The sequence below is a fragment of the Oratosquilla oratoria genome, chromosome 11, assembly GCF_046742065.1.
Source record: "Oratosquilla oratoria isolate Oo_2021 chromosome 11, ASM4674206v1, whole genome shotgun sequence".
NCBI classification, from domain to species: Eukaryota; Metazoa; Arthropoda; class Malacostraca; order Stomatopoda; family Squillidae; genus Oratosquilla; species Oratosquilla oratoria.
Window position 1 is genome coordinate 45,943,080 of NC_134787.1, and position 19,596 is coordinate 45,962,675.

General features: G+C 38.8%; 1 protein-coding gene across 1 annotated transcript in view; it reads left to right on the top strand.

Annotated features, from left to right (window-relative positions):
- Positions 1–513: 513 nt before the first annotated feature.
- The window catches only part of LOC143029787 (uncharacterized), a 46,989-nt gene continuing 27,906 nt past the window's right edge, over positions 514–19,596 (top strand). Inside the window, exons 1-10 of the mRNA XM_076192774.1 lie at positions 514–651; positions 1,557–1,723; positions 3,976–4,136; positions 4,916–5,045; positions 6,330–6,431; positions 6,984–7,112; positions 12,790–12,862; positions 15,070–15,293; positions 17,560–17,662; positions 18,756–18,892. Coding sequence (XP_076048889.1) covers positions 600–651; positions 1,557–1,723; positions 3,976–4,136; positions 4,916–5,045; positions 6,330–6,431; positions 6,984–7,112; positions 12,790–12,862; positions 15,070–15,293; positions 17,560–17,662; positions 18,756–18,892 — 1,278 coding nt within the window. The 5' untranslated portion in view covers positions 514–599. The remainder of the gene's footprint in view (positions 652–1,556; positions 1,724–3,975; positions 4,137–4,915; positions 5,046–6,329; positions 6,432–6,983; positions 7,113–12,789; positions 12,863–15,069; positions 15,294–17,559; positions 17,663–18,755; positions 18,893–19,596) is intronic.

Here is a 19,596-nt window from a genome sequence, read left to right on the forward strand (position 1 = left end):
TTTCTTTGAAAACTCTCTTGTCATTATCATTTTTTTTTTTATTTCTGATCTTTTTTGTTTGTAGCTTCGTACTTTAACTTGAGCATGTTTATTTCTTTTCCATCCAACCCCTTTTTCTACGTTTTCTTTATTCCCCATTTCTCTCCATGTATCACAGCCTCTTACCATTTTTATATACCTTACTCTGTTACTTTAAATCTGGATTTCGGTATTCGGAATCCAGGTCCTAACCGGGTCTCAGGAATTTTCTGGTGTTTGGGAGTGTTTCATAGTCTCTTTGTGTATGAGAGTAGTTGCTATGTCATCCAGGCCGCCACCAGGACAATGTTTACCTCTGACATACGTTCAACAAGGCGATGGTTTGAGGCAATATAAGATGAAATGACAATTTAGATTTTATTTCTACCTTGCATTGTGTCGTGGAAAGGAATGGTATTAATCAATGTACTAGGTATTAATCAATGCACAATGTACCACAGGCTATCTTGATAATCCCATAACTAACAGAACTACGAATATGTAATATAAGATAAAGATCGTGGGCGGATCCTCATAATTCTATTTTAACTCGACTTCGTTCATCACAGGACAACTTCAGGATGAAGGAGAAAGATACGGTCACATTCACCGTCAATGGCGAAACCTATAAAGGTAAGTGTTATCAAGTATAAACGTTTAAGTTGTACTTCTTGTCACTGTTATATAATAAAGACCAGGGCAGAATGAAGGGTAAATTTGGGGCTCCCTGGGTAAGGTTTTGTGGTGTCCATCTTCCCGCGGGTTTAAGATTCCAGTGTATAAAGGGCCCATTTTTCATGATGTTCTACATTCTTCAGATATTTTCATCAAATCTGCTCAAAAGACTACAAATAATTAAACTAGATTTGTGTGCGCGCGTATTTACCTAACCGTGTTTACTTAATTGTAGGACACAGGAAAGAAGCAACGCTCGTAAGGTCCCGTCTGTTATTCTCACATTTATCGTACCTAGATTCAAGCTTATTTATGGTTTTAGATTGGATTATATCCTTATTTTGCAATTATTATAATAAGATTTGAATTCATGTATTGTTCTAACTTGGGATCTCACTCGAAGCTATTCCAGGTATTTATACATCTGTATGGAAAACTACTTCACGTCTTTTAAACCTGTATTCTTTCTTAATTTGTTCTCATGATCTCTTAAAGCCCTCTTATCACTTATCAAGATATGCCAACAATCAATGTAGTCTAAACCTTTTAGCGACCTGAATGCTGTAATCATATCGCCTCTTTTTCTTTGATCTTTCATCTCTGGAAGACCCGACCTCGTCATGAACCGAAACATATCCTGTCGGCTCAAACACTTCTTAACATTGTATCTCATATCGCGAAATATGTCTCTCAAACTGAGGTCTGTGGATCTCAAAGGGGTCACAAAGTTTCACATGTGAGGACACAACCGAAAAAAAGGTTTAGTTTTTGGGTACCTGACAGTTTGAAAAGTGTTGCTGCCCAGAGCATTTGTGTCGGACGAGTGACGTAAGTATATCATTGTTTTCTTTTTCTTCTTCCAGTGGGCCCCGAACATCCGGTGGGCACCTCTCTGGCAACGTATCTCCGCTCGCAAGGCTTGACAGGCTTGCAAATCAGCTGCAGGGAGGGCGGCTGCGGCTCATGCGCCGTCGTCGTCGAAGTCGCTGACCCACACACGGGAGACAACAAAGCTTACTCAGTCAATGCAGTAAGTGCGTGAACTAAAGTTCGCAATTTCTCTCCTCGAAGTTGTGTGAAGTATGAGGTTGTGATCGTTCGTGTATGTTATTTTGTAACTAGTATTTTGGGAAGAAGTCAAAGTGGTTAAATTACTTCAGGATAATATAGTATTATTAAAAGTTCCTATAACAATAAAACATATTAATGTAGCTTCAGCTTAGCAGCCTGTGTTCGCCTGAGTTGCTGACAAGGGAATTTTACAAGTTGCTAGAAATTGCACAATTACACAAATTTAAAAAATACACAATTACACAAAATTACACAATTCTAGTCATTCTATCTACTGTATATATGATAACATGATTGGATACAATTTGTGTGTGCACATGTATATAATATTGCAAATATCCGAACCTGAACCATGATTCATTGTTGCAAAAACAACCATTATGTATATGCACAATTTTAAAACGTCACGAATCAGTCAGGTTCTTATGTCCGTCATAGCACATGTACGTTTGAATACAGACCCAACAAGGTGTCTAGGCTTGTACATGTCCGATATTTTTAATTATAAATATATATCAATGATGATTATCAATTTATCTATTGAAGTATCAGTTTAAAAAGGTTCCTTGCCCTCTGTAATCAGCGTCGAAGTTTTGACAAGTTATCACACGTTCACGGAGACGTAGCTGAAAACAGTAAGCTGATTAAGTGGTGATTAAGTGGTGACTGAGTCATCAAGGTTTTGGGCTCTGATCCCGATCAGGTTACAATGGTGAAGCAAACAATTTATCCATTTCGTAGACCTGGTGAGCAGTCAGAGATACGAGTACCGTAAATCTTGAAATAACCTCCACCTTGTAAAAATACAGTCAGATATAGAATAACAATATGTAGTAGTCTGCTGATTTTGTAAAAAGAAAAACACCTTGCCCCCAGGAAAAGCTACACTTTTTTTTTCTTCAAAATGTTTATTTCGTATTCAGATGCCTAATAACATATATATACCACAGTCTGAGCAAGAACGGTTGCTTTATCACCAATACATGATATATCTTATTGTGTATTACAGACACTTTTACACAGGTAATACTGAGAAATTGCTTGGAAATTTAAGAATACAGTTGGCATATTTAAACTATAGTGAAGTGATTCTACAACTGTGAAATCTGAGATGACTTACCAATATGGCCTATCACCAACATCAATTGGGAGCATACGCCAGGGGCAGTGTTGTTCCACTCATACGCCATTGGCAGTCCCACGTTCTTTCCTAGTAAACTCCCATGCAGCTACTCTCCCTTCCGTCTCCAAACAACTTTCAATAGGCTTGATCGACTTGTCCAAGCCATGAGTTCTGTGGGCGACCTCTTCATCCCTTCCACCTAGGGTTGTCTCTTGTGGAGATAACCTTGTGAGTGGGAACATCAGGGAAATGCACCACATGAGCATACAGCTGCAGTTGATGTTCACGAATTATAACATCAACAGTCCTAGACTGAGTTCCGTCTCACAGGACAGTCTTTGGTTTGACACAAAGTCATTCCGGCGATATCTTATAATTCTCCGAAGGCATTTGGTACCAAAGACAATGAGACGCATCTTCAAGTCAGCATCCAATGTCCATATCTCACAACCGTACAGCAAGATAGGTTACATAAGTGACTTGAAGGCCACCCGTCCTGGCATGAATAGAGGACCAAAGAAGCATGTTGCTAGTCTCAGTGCACCTCAGTGCAACCACAATACTGGGACATCATTCAGCCTCCAGGATACCTATCCCCAGGCCTTGCAGTGATACTGCACAAGCAGATCAAGTTGGTTTGTGACCCATAACGGGGTTGAATGGTTATTGATTCAAAGAGCTCATCTACATTTTTGGTGGTTTTCTTTTTCCTTTTTATTCAGCGGAAGTCTCTGAACTCTGGATACACGTGATTTGATCCGTGACTGATAATATTTGGAGTTGCATCCAGTCACACTGTTATGTAGATAGTGTCTCCACCTATTTGAGGGAGCATTAGGGGATACTCAAGGTACCGATTGTGTCTACTCTTCTGTCACACAGTAAAAATAGAGTGTATTTGGAGTAGGGAGGTATTGTGTACACTTTGCAGGCATGCGTAAGTCTTGTCTATAAAAGGCACTAGACGGGCCTGGCAAGTCGCAAATTTGTGTAGTAATTATGCAAGAAACCTTATTACCAGTAACTTTTTTATGTTATAAACTCAATGATTTCACCTCAAGGCCACTTTTAACGTAAACTTTCTGCAGTGCCAAACAGAGTTGCATGGGTGCCAAGGATGGGCCGTGACCACGGTGGAGGGACTAGGCAACACTCGCGATGGTCTCCACCCAATCCAGGAGCACCTTGTCAAGAACTCGGGCACTCAGTGTGGTTTCTGTTCGCCAGGAATGGTTATGGCTATGTATGGGTAAGTAGAAATAATTATTTATGCTTTTACTACTATCAGTATAGCCTAACATAACTGGATCCTAACTTCAGTGAACCATCAACTTAACCCAGGATATTAAGTCACTTTATCAACGCTCTTTCCTTAGATCATTTAGAGGCGCGCGCGCACGCACACACACACACACACACACACACACACACACACACACACACACACACACACACACACACACACACACACACACACACACACAGACACACACACACACACACACACACACACACACACACACACACACACACACACACACACACACACACACACACACACACACACACACACAGACAGACACACACACACACACACACACACACACACACACACACACACACACACACACACACACACACACACACACACACACACACACACACACACGACTTGGTGGCGCGGTTGGTAGAGTCTCCGACTGTCACTGCGGCGGTCCGAGTTCGAATCCTACCCAGGGCTGAAATAACTTCAGTATCGCTACGTTTCGAGTCGTTACTCCAACTCTCGTGGGCGGGGAGTTGGGTGCGTGTGTGCGTGTAAGGTCACAGCATTACCCATAGATCGGTCATACGAGCTCTTGAGCTCTCTTCCGGGAGGGAAATAGCTGTAATTCACGAGTCCATCACGTGATCCAATGACCAGAGTGAATAAACACACACACACACACACACACACACACACACACACGACTCGCGACTTCTGCGACTATCGCCTTGTCACATTGTATCATTCATAATCCCCTTCAGTATAACGCAGAGCAAACCCTCATGGACAGCTGAGGATGTCGAACACAACATGGATGGTAACTTGTGTCGCTGCACAGGATACCGACCCATCCTTGACGCCTTCAAGAGCGTGACGCCCCTTGATATTGAGGTGAGGCTCACCAGAGTGGGACATACTCGTACGGGAAGACAAGAGAAGGAAAACAAGGTACTCTGGAAGACATGAGTCAAAGCCGGTCGAATAGCGTTATTCACCAAATAAAAGGTACTTCCAGAGTCCCGTGTTTCCCTTACTTTGTCGTCCCATACCTGTCTGCACAAATTCTAACATGTTCGTACGTCAAGGGTAATCTTCATGGCGGTCACTGTTTCTGTAACATGACAGGGTAGATATTGTTTCGGTGATGCTGCTAATGAGAGCAAGTAACAGGAAAAAAAAATTGGGTGAATGGGATTAGTAAAGCCATGAAAATATGTGGTCATGGTGTTAAACAAGCGGAAATATGCGTGGGAGACATGAAAAGTTGGAGAAGAATGTAGAGACTTAGCAGACGACATTTTCTGTAAGAGCGGTGCATCGGGGATGAACTTGCATTAATGTTGAGAAAGCGGTAAATACTGTACATTGTCTGGAAGTCTATTCCGTTACTACAACGCGGTTGGCAAAGATACTTCAACTTACCTCTAGGTTAAATCTATGTCCTGACTACATGAAGCCATTAATTCTCGTTGTTTTAGTAATTAGTTTGAAAATATTTTCAAATCTGATGTCATCAGCTATTCCTACAGGGTTGTATTATACCAAGGACGTTACCACTCGTCCACAGGATGGACACACAATACGTGCACGGGAAGATGACGTTGGGAGACTTAGCAATGGAGTGAACTTGAGAGCAGACCAAAAATGAGATGGATGGATGGAGTGGAGGGGGCTTTGAGTACAAGGGAATGTCTGTTGAGCAGGAAAGAGAGAGGGTAAGAGATGGGTGTGAGTGAAGAAGGGTTGTAAATGGAATGCAAATTGACGCGGCTCGAAGGGATTTCTTCTCGTTTCCTCCATTTCCGCATGAAGAGAAATGGAGTGGTGGGCCCCACTGTGGATGTGATATGTCTTCCTGCATTGTCTTTGACCATGGCAGTGGGCAGGGAACTAAAATTTTTAGTAATCTTCCTTTTAACTTTTTCACATTAGTGAAGCTACCAACCAGCGGCTGGTCTTGTCTCTCTGCTAGATGGTGCCATAGAAAACACCCAAACTGATAAATCAGACATTTCAAAGTTTCTCCCTAAGTGAGGATTCCGGGGACCATTACTGTCTATTGTGGCACTACGGATTTCCAGACAGTGAAACTCAAGGCAACGGCTATATACACAGTAGCTAATGAGACAACGCACATGATAAATATCATAGATATTTCTTACTCCTGATCCACAGGAAGCACATAAATCCAAATGCTGTGCAAAGGGCAATGGCGAATGCAGCGGTAAGACCAAAGGTAGTTGTGACTCCTCGCCTTCGTCATCAGCTTCTTCGAAGGTACAGTCAGCAATTTATTTTCAGTTTTGTCATACACTCTACGGCCGGTTCCCAAAGCTTAGCGGTCCTGCAGTATCCTTATATAGTAAAGGGTGATATTGAAGAACAATGTCCATTTTTATCAACATTTCAATACAAAACATATTATCAATTTGCAAAACAGCTAAGATGCAGGAATAATGTGCCGTCTATTAATTATCAGAGAAATTTTAAATATTGCTGTACATTACAAAAATATTTAATCTATTCGGAAAATCACTACGAAGATGTCTTATTCACAGAATGCATCCTTGTAAGACCGAAAAAGAAACGAATTAGTATAAAATCCTTTAAATGATATTTACCAGCAACAATTAGCTATGTTATCTAGGAGAAATGGTTAAAAAATGTTAAACAAAACATTCTCCTTAAAATACACTTGCAATGTTACCATCACACGTGAATTTACTCATACACAACAAACATTTACCTTAACCTGCTCCTTAAGTGATACCATTTTTTTTTCTCTCTGGTGTGAAGCCCTCTTTATTCGTTCATTTTCAATACTTCCAGAGCATCTGTTGTAGGAGTAAAACTAAAGATGGCAAGGCTAAAGCAGAGCTACCATCATCACCTTCCACCTTCACCAGCTCAGTAACGGACGTGAACGGCGTTCAGTGGTATCAACCCACTTCAATGCAGGTAGTCATTCTTGGCATTAGAATTGCAATCCTACGTTCTTTTTTGTAATATGATCCTGAAGCTAATATTCTTATTGTTTGCATATCTAGGAACTGTTCGAACAAACCCACTTCTAAACAGAAAGTAATTGTTTATATTAACATTTGTATATTTTGTGTGTTGATGTTGCTGGTGCTGCAGATCTTTTTTATGTCATATTTCTAGGACCTGTATGCAGGAAGTTTTAGTTCATGTCAACGGTTGAGTATTTCTATTTATTGTGTTGATATTGCCAATGATATATATATATATATGTATATACATAAATATATGTATATATATATGTATGTATATATATATATATATATGTATGTATGTATATATATATATATATATATATATATGTATATATATATATATATATATATATATATACATATACAGTATATATACATATGTGTATGTGTGTGTGTGAATACACACACACACAGACACACACACACAGACACACACACACACACACACACACAAACACACACACACACACACACACACACACACACACACACACACACACACACACACACACACACACACACACACACACACACACACACACACACACACACACACACACACACACACACACACACACACACACACACACACACACACACACACACACACACACACACGTTGGTCGAAGTGACAGCGAAGTTTGGAACTCCAGGAAAACTTCAAATTTCGTCGATCTCAACAATGAGGGAGTACCTTTTTTGTATTAGTAGGGAAGGGGAAAGCTCGTGGTGTAGTGGGAAGGTGAAGAAAAAGGAGAAAGAGAGGGATTACTGAGGAAAATGGAAGGAAATGAGGAAGGGGACGAACGGGCCCCGGACGTTAGAAGGGGTGTCAACAAAAGGTGTGCAGAACACACAGACGAGGTAGAACAGGGGAGCAGAGGTGTCAAAAGCAGAAATATAGATAATAGCAGCTCAATGGAAAGAGAAGATAACTGCTTTTATGGATTTAATGAGGGAGGAGATGACAACCTCCCCCGACTAGTAAATCTAGAGGAGAAACTAAAAAAAATGAACGAAGCATGGGAGGTTAGGTTTAACCAATTAACACTAGTTACCCAATGAGTTGATCAACTGGAAGAACTAAAAAAGGAAAATCAAAACCTAACTAAAGAAACAGAAGAATTAAAAAGGCAGTTAGAATAAGTAAAAGATGAGAATGAGGAATTATAGAAGAATAATAAATAGAATAAAGAGTCCACAGGAAAAGAAGCACAGGGTTGGAGAAAAGTCCAAGAGAACAACAAAATTGTATTTAGACATATAGTGACACAACAGATGAAAGAACAATCTAAGGACACAGTTATTAACGTGATGAGAAATAAGGAGAATATAGTAAGAGACTTAGCGGATAAAAAGAAATGTATAATTATATTAGGGATGGAAGAGAAGCATAATCCAAATAGGACTACATGAGTAAAAGAGCAGAAGGAAAAGGTAAACAAGATATTAGAAGTAGTTCAAGAGGATGGACAAGAAACAGCGAAAGAAACTGAAATATGTAGACTAGGGAAATACAATACAGATAAGACCAGACCAGAGTAAGGTTAAATTCAAGTCACAAACGACAGCAGAGAATATCTTAGCAAAAACAGGGAAACTAGCAGATAGTGAGCAATATAAACAGGTATGGATAAAAAGAGAAATGAATAAAGAGGAAATAGAGGAGAAAAAAATGAAAAGACCAGAAGCTAAGGGGAAAAAAAAAACGAGAAAAGAACAGAGTCAGAAAATGAGAAATTCTATTGGAGAGTAGTGGATATGAAAGTGAGGAAATGGTTCATAGCAGAGAAAAACAGAAGGGAAACAGAAAACACGATGGAAGTAGCAGAAAATTAAAAGTGTCTTACACAAATATAGATGGTTTGATAACAGGCTTAAACGAACTGAATGATTACCTGAAGGAAAAAGAACCGGACATAATGGGAATTGTAGAGACAAAACTGAAAGGTCCACTACCACCCAAAAGTGTAGGACATGGTGCATATAATTATTGGATTAGAAACAGAGAGGTAAAACAAGGGGGTACAGCTATGTTCCTAACTAAGAAGGATATAAATGTGAGAAATGTCACATATGGAAAGAATAGAGTAAAGATGATTATGATGGAAGTGGAGGACAGGGATGGGAAGAGCAGGATGATTGTAGTAAATTATGTGCCTCCTAAAACGGCTTCGTGGGAAGAGAGAGAACACAAAAATATGTTAGAAGACACAAGGATAACATTAAATAAGATAATGGAAGATGGAGGAAGAATAGTTATAATGGGTGACTTTAATTGTAAAGAAATCTGCTGGGAAGAGATGACAGTGAAGGGTGGAGACGACCTATGGGGAAATGTACTACTTGATATGATTATAGAACATACAATGACGCAATGGATACAAGAGAATACTAGGTATAGAAATGAGGAAGAACCATCGAGACTGGACCTAATAATCACATCAGAACCCGAAATAGTGGACAAGATTGAATATAAGACACCAATAAATAAAAGTGACCACATATTGGTTGAACTGGAACTAAATGAGGAAAAATACATGGAAAAAAACGAACAATATAGAAAGGGAAGATTGATGTATGGAAAAACAAATTTTGATAAAATAAGATAATTCTTTCAAAAAGCAGACTGGGAAAGGATACACAAGGAGGAAACAACAGTAGAAGAGAAATGGAATATTTTGACAAAAATTTATAAAGAAGGAGTGGAAAAGTATGTTCCAAGACGAGAACAAGAAAAAGGATATGTAAAGTGTTGGTACAACAGAAGATGTAGGGAGTTAAAAGACAAAGGGGATAAAGCTTGGATAAAATGGAAAATAGTCAAAAGACCTGGAAAATGGAAAAAAGACAAAAGACCTGAAAAATAGAAAATATATACTAGTTATAGAAATGAATATGTACAAGTGTGCAGAGTAGAAAAGAGAAAATACGAAAAAGATGTCATAGAAAAATGTAAAGATCAACCAAAACTATTTTACAGATTTGTAAACAACAAACTGAAAAACAAACAAGAATTAGAGAAACTACGACAAGGAAGAGTTGAATACACAGAGGAAATAGAAATGACAGAAATTATGAACAAACATTTTAAATTTGTGTTTACGAGGGAAAACATACAACCCAAAGATATCGAGTGGGAGGAGAAAGTCCCCCCTATGAAAGAGATAGAAGTAACAAGGAATGAAATAATGAATCACTTGAGTAATCTCGATGTTAGAAAATCGCATGGACCAGATGAAATGGCAAACTGGATTTTGAGAGAATGCAGGAATGAACTAACAAACAAAATACATAGTCTAATAAACAGTTCATTGAAAGAAGGAAAAATTCCCGATGATTGGAAAAAAGCAAATATAGTACCAATATATAAAGGGGAAAACAAGGAAGACCCTAATAACTATAGACCGGTCTCTCTTACAAGTACGAATAATCAAAATCAGATGGGTAAAGCATTTGGAAAAAAAAAGTACTAAATCCAAGGTAATTTGGACTTAGACAAGGACGATCATGCGTCACAAACTTAATGTGTTTCTATTCAAGAGATGGATGGGCTGATTGTGCATTTCTAGACCTGAAAAAAGCTTTTGATAAGGTGCCACATAAGGAATTGCTAAAGAAATTAGAAACTGCAGGAGGAATACAGGACAAACTACTGAAGTGGATGGAAGACTTCTTGCATGAAAGAAAAATGAGAGCGGTGATAAGAGACAAACACTCTAATTGGGATGAAGTAATAAATGGAGTTCCACAAGGAACAGTTCTGGCCCCAATAATGTTTACTATATATATATATATACTAATGATATGGATAAAGTAATTGAAAGTTATATGAGCTTCTTTGCGGACGAAGAAATGGTGAAGAAAATACTGGTCACTTTGATAAGACCAAGATTGGAGTATGCAGCGACGACGTGGTCACCAAGTACAAAAAATGTATAACAAAACTTAAAAGAATACAAAGAGCAATTACGATATTGACACCAACACTCTCAGAACCATCATATGAAGAGAGACTAGCAAAACTTGAGTTACAGACATTAGAGCAAAGAAGAGAGAGAGGAGACATGATAACTATTTATAGAATCATAAAAGACATAGAAACTATTGATAGACAGGATCTAATAAGATGGGATAGTAGAGATACAAGAGGACACGGAAAGAAAATCAAGAAAGACAATTATAGAAGAGACCTGAAAAAGAACAGCTTTCCCCACAGAATAATAGACGTTTGGAACAAGTTAGATGAGAATGTGGTGTGTGTAAAAACGATACACGAATTTAAAAACAGTCTAGATAAAACGAGATATGAAGACGGGATCCCGCGAGCATAGCTCCCCTTCCCGTAAAATACAACTAGGTATATACAACTAGGTAAATACACACTCACTCACACACACACACACACACACACACACACACACACACACACACACACACACACACACACACACACACACACACACACACACACACACACACACACACACACATACACACACACACACACACACACACACACACACACACACACACACACACACACACACACACACACATATATATATATATATATATATATATATATATATATATATATATATGTATGTATGTATGTATGTATGTATGTATGTATGTAATGTATGTATTTCCAGTACAAACTTGTTTCCATGTAAGTAGCATTTTTCATATCTGTATTATGTTGCTGACTGTTTTCATTTCATGCGTCAAGGATCTATACAAAATACCTCTATCAGGCAGTATTTTATATATGAACACTTGTCTTCTTGTTTGCATGGTCAGTGAAATGACAAATGGACTTCAATATCTCAAAGTGCAGTGTATTAAATATAGGTTTACACAACCCAGAAAACAGGTTATAGCTTAGATAACACCATTTTAGATAAAACAGAATGTGAAAAAGACTTGGGAATGTTAGTGAGCCCGACCTTAAATCCAGGGAAAGTGCATTAGTACTAACGATAGGGCTAACTGTGCATTGGGATTCGTTGCTAGGACGATTACAAACAAAAGTGGAAATGTAATTATCAAAGCCTATCTGGCGATAGTTCGACCCATTCTTGCTAATGCAGTAGTTTCGTTCTCCTTCCTATAGAATGGATTTAATTCACTAGAATCAGTACAGACGAGAATGACCAAAATGATAATTGGGCTTAGAATTTTACCTTACGCTCTCTGGAAAGATGTAGAATTGGGGGGTGATCTAATAGAGGTATTCAAGTGGTCAAGGGCTTTAACAAGGGTGAAGCAGACAAGGTCATATTATTAAGACAACAGCACAGGACTTGTAATAATGGATCTAAATTGGTCAAATTTAAATTCAAGAAGGAAATAGGCAATAGTTGGTTTACCAATAGAGTGGATAACGAGTGAAATAAACTTAGTAACCATGTAGTGAGCACCGAAGCTATTGGTTGTTTTAAAAGAAGGATTCTGGATGGGGATGATAGGTGGTAAAAGACATGGAACTGCCTAGTGCAGGCCTTATGGTCTCTTGCTGTCTCCTCCATTCATATGTTCTTAAATTCTTGTATATCTCCGTTTTCTGTGTTAGTATTACTGATCCTACATGTTGTTTTTGTGTTGCATTATACTTCTAGGAACTGTACACACTGATGGGGCACATTCCCCAGACCACGTCCTATCGCTTCGTAGCTGGCAACACGGGCAATGGTAAGTGCGAATGACTTTTCTTTAAAACTTAGAAACCGGTGTAGGAGGCAAAACCTGGCCGTATTGGAAAAGTAGATAGTGGCATAGAGCGCATCATAGCCATTAATTGGGAGATAGACCGGGAGGCACGTCCAATCACTTGCACAAAAATCTTCCGTCTCCACAGCTTATTCGAGCAAGCTCCAATGCAACCAGCCTTCACTCTCTGAACAACTCTTGGTAGGTTCCGTCGACGCGCCTCAGCTACGAGTTGATGTTATAGCCGGAGTTAACATTCACGAATTATGCTGGTAACAGGCATAGACTGGGTCATACGGAACAATCTTTTGTATTAATTCAGGAAACTGTGCATTAGTACCAGGAATAGAACTAACAAAGTATGATTCATGGGCTCAGAAATTTTCCTTACGAGGATAGGCTTAGGCGCCTTAATTTACACTCTCAAGAAAGACTTAGAGTGAGGGGTGATTTAATAGAGGTGTTCAAGTGAACCAAGGGCTTTGACAAGAATGATACTGACAAGGTCATCATATAAAGACAAAGGGGCAGGACTCACAGTAATGGATTTAAATTAGACAAGTTTAGATTTAACAAGGAAATAGGCAAGTACTAGTTTACCAGTAGAGTGGTTAACAAATGGACTTACAGTAGTGACCATGTAATGAGCGTTGCAACTATCTGTTGTTTTGAGAAAAGGTTAGATAACTTTATAAATGGGGATGATAGGTGGTAATGGACATGGAACTGCCTAATGTAGGCCTTATTTTCTCTTACAGTCGCCGTTTTTCTTATGTTCTTATGTTCTAATATCCATGCAGGTATTGGAAAGTGCTGGGGGTGAGAATGCACCCTTGTCTCAATCCTGCACAGGAAAGAAGTTGGACGCGCCTCCTTCATACTTTATAGCAGTTTCTGTCCCAGGGTATAATCCAGACATGAATTCAATAATCCTTGCATGAATCCCACGTATCTGCACCCCACAATGTATTGAGTTAAACTTCTTCTTGAGATCAACATAGGCTGCGAGAATCTCTTAATGAAACTCATGTCCCGCACTCCACAAGAACATTAATTGCGAGAATCAGACTGCTCAGGCCTCTGAAACTGTTGTGGTTGTGAACGAATCCATGTTGGCAACAGGTGGGCAAGCATCATGCCCTGCACACTTATCAATGAAATGCCACGATAGTTGTTGTGGCGCTGCCTATTCTCTTTTCTCCTTCCATGTAATATACATGCACTACCAAAATGGCACGATGAATGGGTTGTGTAGAAAATGTATCTAACGTAACGTATCGTAACCTAACCTAACCTAACCTGCCCGAAGGTTAGTGGTACAAAATATTGGACTGCTTTTGTTCTATACGCCACCGTTCCATTTTTGACGGCGATCTTGTTTTCGCCTATTCCATGGGCAGTCCTGGAACAGGCAGCTAAATCTGTAATACGGATCTTAACTTTGATTCTTCTATACACTACATTCCATGGGCAGTCCTGGAACAGGCAGCTAAATCTGTAATACGGATCATAACTTTGATTCTTCTATACACTACTGTACATTATAATGTGTCTTTGGTAGCGACACAAACCTTGGACACAGGCCCCTAATTTCCTTTTGTTCGGCAGCGCGTCGCGCGATTTGACGTCATCATTACTTCACACTCTAGCATAGTGATCGGCAACCTGCGGCTCTTTCAGGCCATTTGTGTGGCTCCAGAAGCTTCTTATAAAATAATTACTCGATCAAAGACGAAAACCTCATATACTGTAAATTTGTAAAACATTCCAGGCAAAATGATACATATATACTTTATTTATCATCGTTTCGGGAGTATAAGAAAGTTGAACAGTATAAGTATAATTAATAAGAGTTGTTTTAGAGCAGGGTTCTCACCCTCATATTATTGAAGTCCTATAGATTTCGGTTTATATGAGATTTTTTTTTGTATTGTGACTCTGACAGCACAATTTTTTTTAACAAACTTTAAAAAATGGCTTTTCTAGCTATAAGGGTTGCCGACCACTGCCCTAGCAGTCAGTGCGTTTGCCAAACAATCCCTGCTGCCCCCCCCCAAAAAAAAAAAAAAAAAGAGAAATGATTGATGCAACAACGTGTCTGAACTTCGAGTCGCTACCAATTCATCCTACATATAGTGAGGTGCAGGCAGTTTCACCTAATTTCTTTGGCCTCGTTTCTCCCACGCCAGGGATCTACGATGATGGCCCCTATAAAGTGTGGATCAACACGACTCGTATTCCGGATCTCTATCGAGTCTACAGCAGTGGCGGAAGTCTCATCTTCGGAGCCAACGTCTCCCTGACGCGGCTCATCGAAGTGATGAAGGAAAATGCGGCCAAAAATCCTGGGTTTGCTTACCTCAGAGACATCGCCAAACATTTCCAGCATGTGGGGAACATGCACGTCCGAAATGTACGTAGTATAATACTTCTTGTATAACATTTGGAGATTGTATATGCGCACATATATGCATGTACAATTACTCAGCAAAGAAACTAAATCAGGGTGATCAACCCTTTTAAGTTCGCGGGCCAAAATCAGCCAGTCTTCGACGCAAAAATTTTCTCACGTGGCAACCGAAATTGCTGGGAACATATTGTGATTGACCATATTTAATGTATTGGGGGAACCTTTTGAAATAGTAATAAAAAAGTGTTGATTTGTAAGTCATGTCAGATTGAATGAATAAGAAATCTAGTGAGGTGTATTTTACTTAAAGGTCGTTTTTTGGTTTATGTGCAATTTTAGCTTTCACAGCCAAAAGACTCACACACACACACACACACACACACACACACACACACACACACACACACACACACACACACACACACACACACACACACACACACACACACACACACATACACACACGCGACTCGGTGGCACAGTTAGTAGAGCAATGGACTGGGAAGTACGATAGTGCTCGCAGTACTCAGTTCGAATCCTGCCCAGGGCCGAAATTATTTCGGTATCGCTGTGCTTCGGGTCGTTACTCTGACTCTCGTGGGTGGGGAGTTGGGTGTGTGTGTTGAAAGGTCATAGCATTACCAATAGATCGGTCATACGAGCTCTGAGCTCTCTTCCAGGAGGGAAATAGCTGTCGATCACGAGTCCAACACGTGATCCAAAGACCAAGGTGAATACACACACACACACACACACACACACACACACACACACACACACACATATATATATATATATATATATATATATATATGTATATACATATATATATATGTTTATACATATATATATATATGTTTATACATATATATATATATATATATATATATATATATGAATATGCATGTACAATTACTTAGTGATGGTAATTTTGCATGCAACAACACATGCATAATTGCCATCGCTAAATTGCCAACCGGGAGTGATTAGTTAAGAGCACAAAAACTATTGCTAGCAGTAAAGACCTACGCAAACTTAAAATTTTAGAAGCTATGTACACAAGAGAAAAGAATCCTATTATCAATATTCAGTCAAACATGGTTTCAAACAATATCTTATTTAAAGACAAAATTCTCTCTCGTGCACTAGACCCACCAACTCCTCCACCCCCTCCTCCCGTCCATTCAATACCATCGCGTCAAATGAACTAACCCTCCTCTCACCCAGTCCCTCTATCCCCTTCAACTTTACCTCCACAACTCTCACACTCGCTCCCCCATCCCCACACCTCCAGATGACCGTTAGGCCAATGTCTAAGCATCAGATCCCTTCCACTAAATAATCGTGCTCGAATGCACTCGAGGAACATTTCATCTCCTTTATAAGTACTGTTCCCCAGTTATGTTTAATCATTGTATATGCTTTAATTTTTGTGTTCATACCTGTATGTGTGTATTTTTTGTATTTTCCAGATTTTCCCTGAAGATGTCTCTATGTAGACGAAACGTTGATTAAAATGGATGCTTTTGGTTAACTTATTTTCGCTCACCCCCTAAAGATCGGATCCTTATTAGAAACCTTGGAAATACAAATAAGATTAACAACTGTCCGAATGCTGTCGATTTCAATACTACTTATATATATATATATATATATATATATATATATATATATATATGTATGTATTATATATATATATATATATATATATATGTATATATATATATATATAATCAATCAAATAAACCATCCCGAGTATATGTATACATGTATACATATACATATACACACGTACACACGCACACACAAACACACACACATATATATATATATATATATATATATATATATATATACAGATATATATATATATCCATATATATATATATATATGTATATATATATATATATATATATATATGTGTGTGTGTGTGTGAGTGTGTGTGTGTGTTTGTGTATATATATATGCATATATATATATATGTATTCATACATATATATATATGTATATGTATATATATATATATATATATATATATATATATATACATATATATATATATATACGTGTGTGTGCGTGTATGGATTATGTACAGTATGTGTATATAACAGTATGTTTCCCTTCATTTATGCATCTACCTTTAGAAACAGGGACAATATTTAAAATGTGTCTCTACACCCAAGAGCTGTATTAACTATAAATATTCATTCATTAATGCATTATTGTCAAGGAATTTCATATTCGTGAGATATATCTGACTTGTTGCAGAGTTCCAGCTGGGGAGGAAACTTAGCCATGCGAGCCCTCCACGATGACTTCTCCTCTGACTTGGCCATCTGCTTCGAGGCTGCAAATGCCACCGTCACCACCGGTGAGTTACTACACATTTTTCCTCGACATTTCATAGATGACTCAAAACGCCATCCATTAATGTTATCGCTTCTTCATCGACGCTGGCTCCTTGGTTTGCTCGGATAACCGACTCGCTGCATACTTGTGTTTAAAATCAGATGGACTAATCATCGTAGTTCATACAGATTCCCTAGTTACCAAACATCTACACAAGGCTCTCCTTTGAAAGTGGCTACAAACACGAACTCTTCGAAAACGAGTGAAGATTCTTCCCACACTTACTCAACCCTTTCACTAAAATGACTTCCCATATTTTGAAGTTAGCTAGAACTTATCCTGCAGAGATTATTATCATAGGAAAGACATTATTTCATTTCATTTTTTCTTTTTCTAATCATTTAAGATTGCCCCCCCCCCCACCTCGGCTTTGTGAATAGATTTTTTTGTTATGAGGATTTAAACTTGTATTGACATCACGCACGCCGACTCCTGAGGTATCGACGCATCTGACATCCCTCTCGTACACGTCGTCGCCCGAACCCGCCCGGACATCACGCTCCCATGTGTTAAAATGTGTGTTTAATGTTTTGTTCGGACTGAAGAAAGTTTATTTGCGATATTGCAGTCGTGAGGAAAATATTTTGCTCTGGAACAGGCTCTTAATTACCTTCAGGCTGGAAGCCGTCCTTCGGATTAGCATTTTTTTAATAAGTCGAAACAAAAACTATGAATTATGTAACCATTTTGAAGCTGATTATCCTCAACAATTTCTTCAAATTGTCGGTATGTAGATTTAAATATGTATTAGGCAAAAATAATCTCAACAATAGCGTCGTTTATCCAATGGGATAAATCTGCAAAGTCGATGAAATGAAGTACGGTTCGAAGTTTGAAGATTCATTTGGATAAACACCTAAGGAATACACTTCAATATATTCCACAATTTTTTTATTCCGTTTGTTTATTTACTTTTTTGTCTGTGTTTTTATTTCTTTGTTTTATTCTATTCTTGAATACGTCCTACTTCATTTCATAGACTGGAATGAAGCTTCCTGTCAACATAATTTGCCACTGGATCTAATTGTAATTAACTGTGATTATCCCAAACCCAGCTTCGGTGAGGGACATGACTCCGCGATCGTACACCATCAAGGAACTGCTCAACCTTAACTTGAGGGAAGATCGTCTCTTCATTCTCGAGTTGTACCTTCATGAGAAGCCTTTCTCTACCGTCTACCGCTCCTTCAAGGTGAGCAGCAGCGTACTAAATGTATATCAGTAACCTACCTATCCGTCATTTCGACTCTGTTGCTGATCAAAGACCTCTCCCGAAAGATTATACAATTTGCATGGCTTCATCAACCTCTGCCACGTCACTCATGCAAAATTCTCTATCACGCTTTATCTTTTGCCTGGTCTCCTTCATATATCTACGAGGATTTCATTGTTCGCCACCTGAGACGTGCCAACAAATAGTGGATCCTACGACTGTATGTGCGCGATGATCTTAGTCACATCGTTTGCACAAGACTTGTTAGAAATGGGTGACCCTGTATAGATTTTCATCTTTATTGATATAGCTCTTGTGGTCATTGAGACCACAGTAATGGGTATAAACTGGAAAAATTTAGATTTAAGAAGGAAATAGGCAAGAATTGGTTTACTAATAGGGTGGTCGATGAATGGAATAAACTTAGTAACCATGTAGTAAGCGCTGAAACTATCAGTTGTTTTAAAAAACGATTAGACAACTTTATGGATGGGGATGACAGGTGGTGATGGATACGGAGCTGCCTAGTGTAGGCCTTATGGTATTTTGCAGTCTCCTTTATTTCTTATGTTCTTTTCTTATGAGACACTCAAGCTTATCCAGCATGTTAAGGTGTCAGCACTCAGGACAATGCCCCCGATTTTGACGTTATGTTCCAGTTCCTCTAAGGTCATTAGTTAGGC